At 31.2% G+C, this 14,862-nt stretch overlaps 4 protein-coding genes across 6 annotated transcripts; 2 read left to right on the plus strand and 2 right to left on the minus strand.

Annotated features, from left to right (window-relative positions):
* Nucleotides 1-2,915: 2,915 nt before the first annotated feature.
* Nucleotides 2,916-5,870, plus strand: LOC123706078 (lysine--tRNA ligase). Of its 2 annotated transcripts, none has more exons than XM_045655218.1 (8): nt 2,916-3,074; nt 3,279-3,651; nt 3,731-3,982; nt 4,075-4,467; nt 4,548-4,730; nt 4,839-4,999; nt 5,298-5,538; nt 5,701-5,870. In XM_045655218.1, the coding sequence occupies exons 1-8, from the start codon at nt 3,040-3,042 to the stop codon at nt 5,797-5,799; spliced, it is 1,737 nt and encodes a 578-aa protein (XP_045511174.1). In that variant the 5' UTR covers nt 2,916-3,039; the 3' UTR covers nt 5,800-5,870. The 2 variants fall into 2 exon arrangements, with proteins under 2 accessions (XP_045511174.1, XP_045511173.1); XM_045655217.1 differs by lacking the exon at nt 2,916-3,074 and adding an exon at nt 3,082-3,211.
* Nucleotides 5,866-7,305, minus strand: LOC123706079 (deubiquitinase OTUD6B). Its single transcript, XM_045655219.1, has one exon. The coding sequence runs from the start codon at nt 6,854-6,856 to the stop codon at nt 5,990-5,992; it is 867 nt and encodes a 288-aa protein (XP_045511175.1). The 5' UTR covers nt 6,857-7,305; the 3' UTR covers nt 5,866-5,989.
* A 1,118-nt stretch (nt 7,306-8,423) lies between these two features.
* Nucleotides 8,424-11,051, plus strand: LOC123706153 (platelet-activating factor acetylhydrolase IB subunit beta homolog). The gene is made up of 4 exons (XM_045655319.1): nt 8,424-8,633; nt 8,825-9,031; nt 9,100-9,222; nt 9,304-11,051. The coding sequence occupies exons 1-4, from the start codon at nt 8,568-8,570 to the stop codon at nt 9,583-9,585; spliced, it is 678 nt and encodes a 225-aa protein (XP_045511275.1). The 5' UTR covers nt 8,424-8,567; the 3' UTR covers nt 9,586-11,051.
* A 154-nt stretch (nt 11,052-11,205) lies between these two features.
* LOC123706152 (NADH dehydrogenase (ubiquinone) complex I, assembly factor 6) lies at nt 11,206-13,298 on the minus strand. Of its 2 annotated transcripts, none has more exons than XM_045655317.1 (5): nt 12,998-13,298; nt 12,681-12,918; nt 12,361-12,593; nt 11,909-12,071; nt 11,206-11,426 (listed from the first exon to the last, which is right to left on the minus strand). In XM_045655317.1, the coding sequence occupies exons 1-5, from the start codon at nt 13,114-13,116 to the stop codon at nt 11,247-11,249; spliced, it is 933 nt and encodes a 310-aa protein (XP_045511273.1). In that variant the 5' UTR covers nt 13,117-13,298; the 3' UTR covers nt 11,206-11,246. The 2 variants fall into 2 exon arrangements, with proteins under 2 accessions (XP_045511273.1, XP_045511274.1); XM_045655318.1 differs by having other exon boundaries at nt 12,681-12,922; nt 12,998-13,138.
* Between the last annotated feature and the right edge of the window lie 1,564 nt (nt 13,299-14,862).

Here is a 14,862-nt window from a genome sequence, read left to right on the forward strand (position 1 = left end):
ATATTATAATATTACTGGCCATACTTTATAGGTACATACAATTTTAATTGGTATAGAATGATAGTTTTAAATAACTCTTGGCTACATAGCCTGGATATGAACCGATATATAGCATTAACATCCTTTGTAAATAGAGGAAAGTTGTGTTTTGCATCAGATGCTGTTTACCAAATTGTAAGCTACTCAGATCTTCTTTTTAAACGCGTTGCTTCGACGGGTCAATTTCAAGCCAAAATCATCAAAGAAAAACTGTTTATAATAAACGCCTTGCACAAATTTCAGCTAACTTTACAAAGTTTATTTTTCAAAAGGTATTTTTTTCTGGGTCGTAATCCTCAGTAATTTTACCATTGATGGGCACATATATTTCTTTTTATTTTACTTTTTGGAAAGCTGAAATACCTAAAACAAAAAATATGAGGTAAGTTAAAAAAGTATAAATTTCGATGTAAAAACGAACAATCTTATAACTACTTGTGAGTGCAATACCCTTAGATTACAAAATAAAGTACAGATGGAGCATGACAACCGCCCGTCGCCCTTGTCAAAGAAAATACGAAATCAAAAACAAATACGTCGCTGCACCAGTGCTATAGCGCATAAAGTGTCATGCAATACGTCAAAAAGGGTTTGCAATTTTAGTAAAAAAATGCCTTCTTGTGATAATAAAACGCTGTAAAATTTGTTCCCGAAAACAAAAAAAAGATAAAACATCGTTTCACAGGTTTTCTGTAGATTATTTGGCTGATTTATTTCTTTAATACGAATAATAATTTTACAGATATGAAGGAATACAAAACTTCAACGTATGTTGCCAGTATTTTGAAAATGAATTTGCCATTTTTATTGGTAAAACGGTAAAATGGTTAAAGGATCTTCAGGGTAATGCTGTTGGATTTTTCGATCGTGAATGTGATTATTTGTATAGTGCACTAAAGGTTCATGATAATTATTAGATTATTTTAATAAGCATAATACATTATTTTGTTACTTTTATAAAGCTTAAAAACGTCATAGTCGTTTTCGCTAGCGATTTTATGTGAACTCCATGATGGATATGATGAAAATAAAGTGTCCCGTATTCTCGACTAAAAACTACCGCTATTCGTATTCATATATTATGAAAAATAAAAAATAATATAATTATTATAGTTAATATTGAAACTTTTTTTATGTAATTTATTTAATAAAAAATTGAATACAATTTTTTTGTCCATATATAACTTTAGTAGGCAGGTACTTTATGTAATAAAAGAATTTAAATAAAAATTAAAACTTGACTTCTCATTTATGTATATAGCCTACGTCACTACCGCCACTAACATAATAATTCAGATCATTGCAATGAAACCTCACAACTCAAAATCGGACAACGGTTTATACTGCAGGGCGTGTCAAAGAAATATTATACATACATCCATAAACTCGAAAAACATAACCCTCTTTTTTGCGTAGTCGGGGAAAAATTTGGGAAATTTTTCAATATCTGGCAACATTACACGCACACAGAAGCACCGTGTACGTACAGTGCAGCGGCGAAATGACAGCACACATAGCTTTATTGAAAATGACGATAAATTATTCGGTTTAGTTCGGCAACGCTCCATCTGTCTTTTATTTTGTAATCTAAGGCAATACCGATGTCGAGTGTTGTTTCATTACTAGTAAAAATCTTGAAAATGGTGTTCTAAATTTCATCATAATATTGTTATTACAATATATTCTCTTCACTATCCATAAAAACTCGTCATCATAGTTACCTTACTTGTTAATTTTGTTTATTGAAAACTTGTTGAAAAATGATAAAGTATTAGGAAAATAACAAATTTAACATGACTGCTTTCTAAAATGATGCAAAATTTTACAATTTTTGCCATTGAAATGATTCTAAACAGGTAAATGCAGGAGTATTGAGGAATAATAATTGTAAATAACGTAAATATACACTTGCCTGTGAAATTCTATGCCAGAATTTGGTGTCCAAACACTTCTGCAATTTTTCACAATGCAATACATTATTTATATTCGGAAAATATTTATTAAATACGCAACAATATTAACTTAAATATTCGAAGCGACGCAATTTTTTTGACACTTATGCCATATTGTCAAAGTGAGAGTTGCTACAATTTTATTATGGTAACTACCCATAATCAGGGAGTATCGCTTTTTAATAATTGGTCCAGATACTTATTTTATTTAGCATAAATAATAATTGTCTCATCCAACAATGCTTCTGAATGACGTTATTGGCAATTTATCAACAAACTCATGTACAAAAACTAACCTTTTGCACAGAATATTACGGCATACATAGTAGCCTTGGGAAAACTTCGTATTAACAGTGGCAATACCAAGTTAGGTGTGAAAGTGATAAAACACAACAATTTTCTCGTTACACGTCAAATGTTCATACCGAAATCTCCAGTGTATAAGATATAAGCTTCTTGATCACAGCTCATAATTTTAGTCTGAAACAGTACATAACATAAACTGAAAATATATAGGTATATTATACTGTAAATGTAACTGAATATGTAACAATATATTATAATATATGCATAATAAAAATTTAATATGTAAATAAATTGAATTCTAGCAATGAAGATAGCATTCGAAATTATTATGATTCAAATTCAAAATATAATGTAGATAGAAGGTATAATGTGATAATGAGTCATTCTTCTACGTATAAATTGGCCACAGATAGTATAAAATACTAGCGGTCCGCCCCGGCTTCGCCCGTGGTACATGTTTACGTTTTCTCTACATAAGAACCATCCTCGTACTTCAAGGAATATAATAAAAAAAGAATTATCGAAATCGGTTCAGCCGTTCTCGAGTTATGGAATTACAACGAAAAGTGGCATTGATTTTTATATATTAGAGAGATAATATGACAACAGATTGCAAAAATTCATGAACGTGTCGAGTGTTGAATGACGTATGACTTCAGGGTTCGATTTCGTATGTCCTATTTTATAGGTTATGAATTTGTATATTCTTATGTGAATTTTATTCTGGGATTTGAACAATATAATGGCAGAAACTTCCACTGAAAAGTTATCAAAAAAGTGAGTATTGTGTGAAAGAATTATAAGCACAATATGTTTACCTTACGGACGGTATCAGTTATACCTGGTGCTTTAATGTGCAGAAAAAGTATATTTTCCAAACAATTAAATCAGTTATATTCATCACTAAATCCACGGTTGGTTTTTTAATATTTCCTCTTAATTGTCTAAACATTGAGAAATTCATTTTTATGTCATTTACAGCGAACTGAAACGGCGTTTGAAAGCCGAGCAGAAATTAAAAGAAAAAGCTGAGAAAGCTTCTCAGCAACCTATAGTAAATGTAGAAAAGAAATCATCAAAAGCGGAGGAAGAAATAAGTCCTAATGAATATTACAAATTGAGATCTGCTGCTGTGGCAGCCCTTAAGAATGCTTCGAAGGAAGATCACCCATATCCTCATAAATTTACTGTAACAATTTCACTGGAGGAGTTTATTGAAAAATATAATAATTTAAATAGTGGGGATGTTCTTGAAAATGTTACTCTGTCAGTAGCTGGCAGAATTCATTCTATACGAGAGTCTGGTGCAAAACTAATTTTCTATGATTTAAGAGGGGAAGGTGTGAAGATTCAGGTTAATTTTTATCTTATTGTATGTACCTAGTACATAGATAAACATGACATTTAAAAATAAACTTATTAATTTTTAATAGGTAATGGCTAATGCTAAAATGTATGAGTCCGAGGAAAAATTCATACATGACACTGATAAATTGCGTAGAGGTGACATTATTGGGTGTGTGGGTCATCCCGGTAAAACTAAGAAAGGAGAGTTATCTATTGTTCCTAAAACAGTGAAATTGCTCTCTCCCTGCCTTCATATGTTGCCTCATTTACATTTTGGTCTAAAGGACAAGGAAACTAGATTTAGGAAGAGGTATTTGGATCTCATATTAAATGACAAGGTAATTAATATCATGTCAAATATATTTATTATGCTATTAATAAATAGAAAATAATAACAAACCATTTATTTATTCTTAAAAATTGTTCACAGGTTAGACAAACATTTTACACAAGATCGAAAATTATTTCATATGTAAGAAGATTCTTAGACAATCTTGGCTTTTTGGAAATTGAGACTCCAATGATGAACATGATCCCAGGAGGAGCTACAGCCAAGCCCTTCATTACACATCACAATGATTTGAATATGGATCTGTATATGAGAATAGCCCCAGAGTTGTATCACAAGATGTTGGTTGTCGGTGGCTTGGATCGAGTCTATGAAATTGGCAGACAGTTCAGAAATGAGGGTATTGATTTAACCCACAACCCTGAATTTACAACTTGTGAATTTTATATGGCTTATGCTGATTACCATGACTTGATGTCCATTACTGAAAGCATGATTTCTGGGATGGTAAAGAGCATCCATGGTAGCTACAAGGTAATCCTCATTTTATTATTAATAAATCTTATTTTACAATTTGTACCAAGAATTGGAAGATAAAAGATGAAATGTTTTAGGTGAAATATCATCCTGATGGGCCAGAGGGTGAAGAAGTTGAGATTGATTTTACTCCACCATTTGCTCGGGTACCCATGATTGCAACACTTGAAAAAGAATTGAAAGTTAAAATGCCAGCAGCAGATCAACTTGATTCAGCTGAAGCTAATGCATTTTTGAGCCAACTTTGTGAAAAACATGAGGTAAGGTAGATTTCTTAACCCTTAACCATAAATTATATGAATTAAATGGCCTAATAGAAAATATTATTATTCTAATAAAAAATAACTTTAACTCTAATGTACCATTAGGTTGAATGTCCACCACCAAGAACAACAGCAAGATTATTAGACAAACTGGTTGGTGAATTCCTTGAGGAGAAATGTATTAATCCAACCTTTATATTAGATCATCCTCAAATTATGAGTCCACTGTCTAAATATCACAGAGATATTCCAGGACTCACTGAAAGGTAAATTTTTGTTGAAGTACATATTTAAACCTTATAATTCAAGCAACTTTAATATTGATGACCTTTACCTCACTGATAAATGGCTTGCATGGTAACTAAAAATAATTTTATGCATTTACTTATCAATAATAAGCAAATACTGCATAACTATTAACATATAAAAATATCACTGTTCTTTATGATTATGAGATATAATATATTATTATGCAGTAATACAATGCTTGTAAAATAAGTCATAAAAAATACTAACAGTTTATTATTCTATAATAATAAAATTCATAAAAATATCTACTTTTAGGTTTGAATTGTTTGTTATGAAAAAAGAGATATGCAATGCATACACAGAGTTGAATGACCCAGCAACCCAAAGGGAGAGATTTGAACAGCAAGCCAAGGATCGTGCGGCGGGTGATGATGAAACACCACCCACAGATGAAGCTTTTTGTACTGCTCTTGAATATGGTCTTCCCCCTACTGGTGGCTGGGGGCTAGGTGTCGATCGCCTTACTATGTTCTTAACTGACTCTAATAATATTAAGGTATGGCACCTTTGTCCATGTTGTAAATTATAGAATTGCATGTTATAGTTTTACATACTACTTTACATAATACTACAGATGATGGAACTAACTTATAAGATAAAAAGAATAACTAATTGATTGACATACATCTTTTATTTATATAATTGATTAACTTTACAGGAGGTACTGCTTTTCCCTGCCATGAAACCTGATGATCCCAATAAACACAACACAGAAGATGGTGAAGCTAATCAAACGCCTACTCAGAATGGAGCATAATTTAATTGGCTTGATATTTGTGTTTCATCGGAATTTGTAATACTAACCAGTAATAAATATACCACATTAATTTTAGTTGTTTTATTTGATAATTATAAAAACAATAGTTTGTATACCTTTACTATGTGAAAGTAACTTTATTCAATATATTAAATATTACATAATATATACTAGTTAAACCTTATATAAATTACTCTTGATTATCATTCAATATCTGAGTTGAATTATAATGTTCTCCTAAACTGTACATATGCCGATGATAAGTAATTATCAATGAAGGTCCAGGGTACTCTTCTCCCTGTTCAATAGTTTCAGGGCCAGTGGCTTGAATAACAGTTATGGGACATTGTAAAATATTTGACAAAGCTCTTATTTCTAGTTGTCCACCCCAAACTTTAGTGTTACTTATTTTATCACAGTATTCATTGAATTCAGTATCTGTCAACATTTCAAATGTATCTGGATTAGTTAAGAAAGGTAGAAAATCATCTTTGTTACTTCTTATATGAGTTGCAACATTACTTCTTAATTGTTCAACTGTTACACAATAATCCTTTTTAATAGACAATTGGTGTGAAATTGCTTTGTATAAACAGTCTCCATCTGATGGAATGGAATAAATTGTAAGGCCTCTTTGTTTAAGCCGGGAAGAAATTTCTTGAATTTCTTTATTTCTAGGTCCATGCAGATTTTCTTTTTCTTGTAGCTTTATTTGTGCTTCTCGCTCTCTCTCCTGTTGTAATTTTTTGTCCCTACGTTTTTGGGCTTTAGACAATTTAGTTTTTGTACCTTCTTCATTATTGTCATTACTATTTATTTCTTCAATTAACTCATCTTCATTATGACATTGTTTTTGCGCTTCTTCAATCTCTTTTTTATGGCGAATATCAATGTCTATTTCTAACCTAGCAATTTCAGCGGTTAGTTCTTTTTTCTTTGATTTATCATTTTTAGCAACTTTTTTTAATCCCTGTATCTTGGCTTGTAGTTCTTTTCGCTCTTTTTTATGTCTATCCTCAATTGATAAATTGCATAAGTCGTCAATATTATCATCCATATTAATGTAATTTTATTATTAGAGCTTATTTAGCGATGCGGGTATTAAAGACTAAAGGCACTCGTATTAAAAAATATATGTAGGTACTCAGAAACTAACCTTCACATAAAACAGAAACTATTAAACCCACTTCTGAACATCTCTATACGGTTATTCTATGAGTCTACTAATTTAAGGTAGGTACTTAATAATTGAAGCAATCTCTGAATTATTGGAAGCTTCTAAATTCTTTCGATTTATTCCAAAAGTTTATTTACAGAATATTAGTAACACCGAGTTATTTTTGTAATGAAGTAGATTGTAATTTGTAGCCTGTACTCTGTAGGTACCTACCACAAAGCAAGTACCTACTAAGTAGGACGTAGGTACTAGGTAATTTAAACCTAGGTAGGTACAAAATAATACTTTCTACAAAAAAAATTTTAAGCGCACTGATCTGATGTGCTATATTTTTTGACATTGACAGTGATAGACATTTAAAAATAGCCTCATTGGGGAAGTCATCCGAAATTTTCTGACAGAAAAATTCATATTAATGTTTGGCCGCCCTAAAATTATGCACTCTGTGCTGCTATACACGTCTTGATCCTACAACATTGTATGGTGCCGGCCGCGGCGGCGCGCGTGGCGGTTAGCCAGAAGCCGAATAGGTATATAACGTGGGTTTGAATCCCGTCACGTAATCATTTTGTTTTTTTTTTAACCGACTTCAAAAAAATGGAGGAGGTTATCATTTCGGCCGGTATATTTTTTTTTATGTATGTACACCTTAGATGTACACCGATTACTCCGAGGTTTCTGAACCGATAAATTACGTGATTCTTTTTTTGTTCGAGGTGGAATGTTGTCGAATTGGTCCCATAAAAATTTTATTCAGCAATCGGCTAGGCCTAGTAGTTTTTATTTTATAAGCATTTTTGTCTGTACTCGATGACTTAGCAAGTAACTTTTAATCACTTCCCAGTAACCGAAAGAGCTGAAACTTTGTATATTATGTATGTTAATTGGATAGCGATGAAACATTATCATGACATAGAGCTGATTTAATGATGGAATCGGAAGGTGGCCATAGGAACTCAGTAATATATTGACTCAACCTTAGGACTCAACTTTATCGAGTTTGGGCTCGTTTGATTCGTGTTGAAAATTATACTAAAAAGTTTAATGTAAGTACTATTTAATAAATAGTTTGAAGTCGGTGCCAAACCTTGCCCGTGCATCGACATCAAACCTTTTTAGTAAATAGTACATCTAAATAATAATATAATATGTACCTAGTAATTATGTAATAATATCATAATATCAAATCTTTTTTATTTTTTACTTTTCCGTTTTTGAAGTCGGTTGTTTTTAACGCAGTTATTTATATTTAATTAATCAATTACAATTCATTTGATTATAACTTAAATACAATTTAATACTATATTCATGGATATAATCTGTTGATATAATATATTATATCAGTATCAAATTATATAGACGATTATATTTTTCTATCAGTATCTCAGCTTTCTATATTTCCGTGACTGATATTACTTGCTCTGTGGTACCTATCACAAAATCATTGACGTTGACAGATTAGATTTTCAGAGTCCGCGGATCAAGCCAAAGCCATTTTATTTGAAAATTATCAAATAAGAAAACTGAAAATACTGTGATTTTAATTTAAAATCCTGAGCTATATTCAGTTAATATTTAAAGTCGTGATAATATGAATCCTTGTTCCATAGCAACTCCCCAACAGGATACAGAAGGCGATGGAAGGTGGAATAGCATTGTAAGTTACTATGATAATATTTAAATAATTTTTCGGTATCATGCGACGTGGTTGGATATTATTATATATTTACAGTCATACTTTTATAGCCATAAATCCTATAAATTCTTGTTCAACGAGTAGATTATAAGTAGTTCATGAATAATTTAATGTACAATACACCACTTTTTCATAAATCGTTTGAATTTTAGCACAACAGATTTCTTTCCGACGCCAAAGGAAAAGATGCCGATGTAATATTTATTGGTGATTCTATTCTTCAAGCATTAGAACATACAGAAATATGGAACCAATGGTTTGCTCCATTACACTGCCTTAACTTTAGTATTCATAGGGATCAAACACAAAATGTACTATGGCGCATTAAAAACGGAGAACTCGACCATGTAGATCCAAAAGTAAGTCAAATGCTTATAAATTAACTTTTATTTCCATACAACTTTTTTAAACAATATTTAACTTACAGGTAATTGTGTTACACGTAGGAACAAATAATATAGAACACACAGCTGAACAAATTTGTGAAGGTATCATAGAAATTATACATACTATTCAAGAGAAACATCCTAGTGTCTATATTGTTATACCTGTAAGTATATTAAAAAGTGTAAAGTTTTATTTTGAAAAAGTGAATGCAGTGTTCTTATTCTCAAAATAATTTCTATTTCAGAGTCTTCTCCCTAGAGGCAGGCATCCAAATTCTTTAAGGGAGAAACATGTTAAAATAAACCAATTGTTAAGAGAAAAAATTACCACCATGAAAAAAGTAGATATGGTGTCAATTGATAAGGGCTTTATTCAGAGTGATGGAACAATTAGCCACCATGATATGCACGATTACCTAATACCAACTAATGCAGCCTTTCGAAAGGCCTTCGAACCTGTTCATGATCTCTTACATCAGTTATTATCTGAAGGAGAACCAGAAATTGACTTAACACCTTCAGAATAAACTTTATAATATTCAGGATATATATATATTAGCTTTTTTTTGGCAAGCTCATTGTGATTATACAGTAGTACTTATTTATATTTAGCTTTTTTATTATAGGCTTAAGAATTTAATGTGTTGAATAGTTTATATTTCACTGATACATTCCCGATTTTATTGTGTATTGGCTGTGGCATATCTGATTTAAAAAAAAAAGTAATTGTAATTATTAAAGAGGATAATTGTAAAATATTCAACTCATTCCAAATGAAGTATTTTTGTAACTGCAAAAATTATCAATTGGCTAATAAAATGATTAATTATTTCATATGGAATTTATGGCATGTGATACATTTTAATTATGTCCTTATGGATTGTACTGTGTAAAGTTGCATTTATTATAATTTTTTAGACAACAATTTGGGTACATGGTAAGCCTGTTAAAGTAATATAATTTTTTACTGAATGTTTCTAGCATTTATATTTATCACATTATGCAAGTGTCTATCAAGTTAATTTTCATCATTATACTGAATAATAATGCAGCTTTCTTTATGGGCCTCATATAAAATATTTTTTTATAAAAAAAAAACTCTAAATGGATGGTCAATTTTAGGAATGAAAGTAAGGATATGAGTAAACATGCATAAATGTTATTGTCAACTAAAATATGCATTGAAATCACAATAAGAATTAAATATCAGGGTTTTACGACACCTATGGAATTCCATAACTATAAATTTTATCTATATCTATCTATGGTTATATATATAATGTGTTATATTGAATAAGATATTAAGGACCATTTAAGCATTGGTTATTTTTAGGAGAATTAAAACATGTTTTAAAATTATCAAGAAATACTGCCACAAATAAATAACCTTACTGAAAAATTAACTTATATTAACAGGGTTATGTACTTATTATAAAATTTATTCTTGGTGAAGACATACATGTAACTGAATATGTTTGAGTAGATTGATTAAATTTTGCATTTGATAAAATTTATGATCTCAAGTGCAAAGAGATAAACTCAAGCTTTGTATAAATTTACTTTTTCTAAAACTTTTTCGTGAGATTTGATTAAATTAACCAAAGAATTAATTTTACCAAAGGTTGAATTTAACACCAGACTTTGAAATATGTATATCACAAAGGGTTGTTATAAGCAAGATCTCATCTACAGCAATGGTTGTGTAAAATATATTCTCATTCAATTTTGTATGATGCTCAATGCTACAGAAAAACTACTTCCATGAGAAAAGTGTTTTTAAATCAGTTCATAGAATAGTAAGTGAATGCATTGTGTTGAGGTATGAAGGTATGGCATAAACAGTGATAAATTATTTTTCCAGTGTAATGTATTACAATTTCATAATTATACTACTGTAGAATAATAGCTACTCAAGTTGCCAAAACGCTTGAATCTCAAATGTTATTATTTATTTGCATGATTTAGCTTGAAGTAAAAGTGCAATTGTTTCTTACAAATTGTTTTAATTTCCCTTTAGACATAATGACAAAAACATTTTTGTGGCTAATAAGGTAACATTTTTCTATTTTTGTACAATATCTTCTTTGTGTTGTTTATAAAACTATTATTGGATGGCCATTTGCTGTTTACTAAGATCATAATTATTATTAAAAACATTTCATTAACATATCCATTCCAGATATGTAAGTTAATATTTATTAAGAAGCCTTTTATAATATAAATGAAAAGGTAACGTTGGGTTTCTCTTCTGCAATGATAGATCATAAACATTAAAATTATTTTTCTGGAGCTTCTTTAGATAATTTTCAACTGCAGTAGCTGGTAAAAGTATTTGGTGAACTATTTTTGGCACTTCAATAGCTCTGGCCTGAAAAAAAAATTATTGGTGATCAATTTCTTACAAGTATTTATCAGGCAATATATTTATAACAAAAATATCTTAATATATATAAATCTCGTGTCACAATGTTTGTCCTCAATGGACTCCTAATTCCTAAACCACTCAACCGATTATAATAAAATTCGCACACCATGTGCAGTTCGATCCAACTTGAGAGATAGGATAGTTTAAACATAAACATGTAGGTACCACGGGCGAAGCCGGGGCGGACCACTAGTTATTTAATATAATATAATGTATGAACTGCTTTATTGTACAAATAACTACATTGTATAAAACAAAGTCACTTTCTCTGTCCGGGTCCCTATGTCCCTTTGTATGCTTAAATCTTTCAAACTACGCAACGGATTTTGATGGTTTTTTTTAATAGATAAGAGTGATTCAAGGTTAGGATTAGGTTTAAGTCAAAGCGGACGAAGCCGCGGGCGGTATATGTTTATATGGCATACTTTTTGTAAATGGCTATTTGCTCTGCTTGCAACTTCAAAAACAACATTTCTCATATCTTCATTATCTATGCCCCTCAATATTGATTCTTGGCTTATTTTATATTTCATTAAAACATCCATTGGTAAAGAGACCACCTTATGATGATTGGATACATGAATAGACCTGTAAAAATTAAATCAATATACACATATAGGACAAAAGGATATATTTTTATTTATTTAAATATTATCAGTTTCATTACGATAATAAAAAATGTATATACATATCTGAAAATTTATATCATATACATTGTGAACACTTAAATAAAATTAGCAAAGTATTCATAAATTACTATAATTACCATTCAATATGGTACAATTAACGTCATTCAGTAATAAAGTTTCATTTAAAAATAAACAGAATCATTTTTAATTTAGTATTTAAAATATTAGTATGGAATAAGGTACATTACCTTAATATATTAGTTATCCCCTGGGCTTTTCCTAAATGTGACGCAGCATGGTCTGCATGTACATTTGCTATTCCAGCTATACTAAGAAGGAGGTAATAGACTGATGAAACTGAGTTTTCTGAGTGTTTTTCTATATCTTCTACTGTGCGAAAATATTTCATTTTGAGTATGCTACTCCTGGATGATATTAATCTTTCTAAATACATTTGTGGTAGCTTATAACTTTTACACACCTAAAAATGTAAATTATATTAATTTAGGTATGCTTTAAAATGATGTTTTATTAACATACCTAATAAAATATAAACTACTAATCATACTTTGAACAATTCTTGAGCTACAGGATTTGCCGGTATACCAGACAAGTCCTCAGCTTTTTTGTAGATAGTACCAAGAGCATCTTGCCAGAATTGTAATCTCATAGATGCTATCTGTGCATCTGATGTTTGATCTTGAATTCGAGCAATTTCTGCATTGAATGCTCTGACTACCAATGCTGGTGATCGAATGGTTTTTGTCATAAGAAGAGTTGCCAAATAGTTTTCGTAATCATGCTGTCTATCTAGAAAAGAAACACAAAGTAGCAGAATCACTAAGGTAAAATTATTTCAACGAAAAAAATTCCCAAAATACGAACCTTACAATATTGGCACAGTAATTTAAACCATTCTCTTTAGGAGCATTATGTGAGGCAGTTCTTTTTATAATAGAAGCCTGTATTATGGATCGTTCAACGCTAGGATAGATTTTTAACATGGTTATTTTTTTGTAGGTTACAATAACTAATTCAATTGAACAACTGTTCTTGGTACTATGAACTATGAGTGGGTTATGTTCCCACTTAGCCTTAAACTTCTATTTTATATTATATTCATATTATTGTTTAGTTATTTTTTTTTATTTTTTAACCCAACAAAAATTATTTTACATTAAAAATTTAAAATTGTCAATTTCAGTAGTGTCAGCCGTCATTCGTCAACTGTCAGTTGTCAATAAAATTGTCATTTGTCATTCGATATCGATAAAGTTACAAACACACTAACCTGACTTACGGACATAAAGGTGTGCACACTGCACAGTATTACATAATGATCTAAGACAGTAACAGTATTAAACATTCAGATTCCAGTGCGCCAGATTCGCGTCGGACGTCCAAACGCTCAAGGACAGACCAAGGACTCGTTCGCCACTTACGTCTTATGGTTTGCAACTTTACACACCTCAATGTACAAAAATATTAGCTAGATATATCTATAAGTCGCGGCTGTAAGCCGCGCCTGTAAATCGCGTCCGATAGTTTGTTTGCACTTTTATACTCAAAAACGCATAACTGTGCATTTATCTTATCTAAGCCTTAATTACAGCGACTTTTGTCTCCTCAACTATTTTATCTCTTGCATTTATTTATTTATTTATTGAATCAGAATTATTCTTTGTACTTACAGTAAAAACACCAAAGCGTACATAGAATTTAGTAACAATACGTTAACAAAAATAAAAACAAAACGGAGTTACATATTACGTGCGGCTACATGCATCCAAGTACCTGATACAGAGGTCTAGGACAGTATTTGTACTGCTAGCAAAAATATCAATTGTGGCATCGGGGGCCAGCACACGATTTAACAGATGAAGGGCCGAGTGTATCGGAGCGGTGCCGCACTGCCGCCCGTCTGCGTCCGCACACAGGCCTCCGCGAACAGCGGCCGGCGGCGCAGCGACACGCCGGGAGGCAGCGCCCACAACCCGCACATACCCAAACAGGATTGTCGACGTGATTATTTAATAATAAGTAATAGTGAATTAAGAGAGCAAGTTTTCGTCTCAATTCAAGTGTATTTAAGCCAACCATGCCTATTTCGAAAAGAGATGGATACATGTAAGGATAATATCCGTAAAGTTTTAAGTACAAATAACGAGCAAAATTTCTTTGAACCCTCTCGAGCAGTAGTGTGTATTTTTTTCGTGAGGGCTCCATATTTTTGCTTTGTATTCCAGTATACTGCGTACGTAGGTCGAGTACAATACGACGAGACGTTACATCACGTTTATAGGCTAGTATGAAAGTGCACGCAAGTAGCGACGCAACTCCTTCTAAGTCCATGAACATTGTATGAAATTTTCGTTGGGTCAGCCTATCAGTCCTTATTGGACGCATCCGATATTGAATTTTTGCGCCGCCGTCTTCCGGTAGGTTTATTATATAATATGTTACCGGAAATGTATGAAATCAAGGAATTGTATACAATTCCTAGGTAATGTATAAAATTCCTAAAATCGTACGGAAATGTGTGAAATAAATTATTTTATACACATTTCCTATGAAATATAAACAATATTTCCTAAATTAAGCTATCGGAAATGTAAAACATTTAAGATATTGATATGTCGCAGGCAAGTTGTATGTAATTTATAAGAATTTATATTATAATTATTGTTAAGGTGAAAATGAATTTTGTTTGACTTTGCATCATCTCAAGAATTATTATGTATCTTGTTGAA

The sequence above is a fragment of the Colias croceus genome, chromosome 3 (assembly GCF_905220415.1).
Source record: "Colias croceus chromosome 3, ilColCroc2.1".
Classification (NCBI taxonomy): Eukaryota; Metazoa; Arthropoda; class Insecta; order Lepidoptera; family Pieridae; genus Colias; species Colias croceus.

Bases quoted from the DNA above. Each gene is read 5' to 3' on its own strand.
- LOC123706078 (XM_045655217.1), top strand. From the start codon at position 3,108: ATGTTTACCTTACGGACGGTATCAGTTATACCTGGTGCTTTAATGTGC. The intron at 3,983-4,074 runs GTAATTAATATC...AATTGTTCACAG, and splicing joins ATCTCATATTAAATGACAAG to GTTAGACAAACATTTTACAC. The intron at 5,539-5,700 runs GTATGGCACCTT...TTAACTTTACAG, and splicing joins CTGACTCTAATAATATTAAG to GAGGTACTGCTTTTCCCTGC.
- LOC123706079 (XM_045655219.1), bottom strand. From the start codon at position 6,856: ATGGATGATAATATTGACGACTTATGCAATTTATCAATTGAGGATAGA.
- LOC123706153 (XM_045655319.1), top strand. From the start codon at position 8,568: ATGAATCCTTGTTCCATAGCAACTCCCCAACAGGATACAGAAGGCGAT. The intron at 8,634-8,824 runs GTAAGTTACTAT...TTTGAATTTTAG, and splicing joins ATGGAAGGTGGAATAGCATT to CACAACAGATTTCTTTCCGA. The intron at 9,032-9,099 runs GTAAGTCAAATG...TTTAACTTACAG, and splicing joins TCGACCATGTAGATCCAAAA to GTAATTGTGTTACACGTAGG.
- LOC123706152 (XM_045655317.1), bottom strand. From the start codon at position 13,116: ATGTTAAAAATCTATCCTAGCGTTGAACGATCCATAATACAGGCTTCT. The intron at 12,919-12,997 runs GTTCGTATTTTG...TTTTCTAGATAG, and splicing joins TACTGTGCCAATATTGTAAG to ACAGCATGATTACGAAAACT. The intron at 11,427-11,908 runs GTATGCCATATA...TTTTTTTTTCAG, and splicing joins CAAATAGCCATTTACAAAAA to GCCAGAGCTATTGAAGTGCC.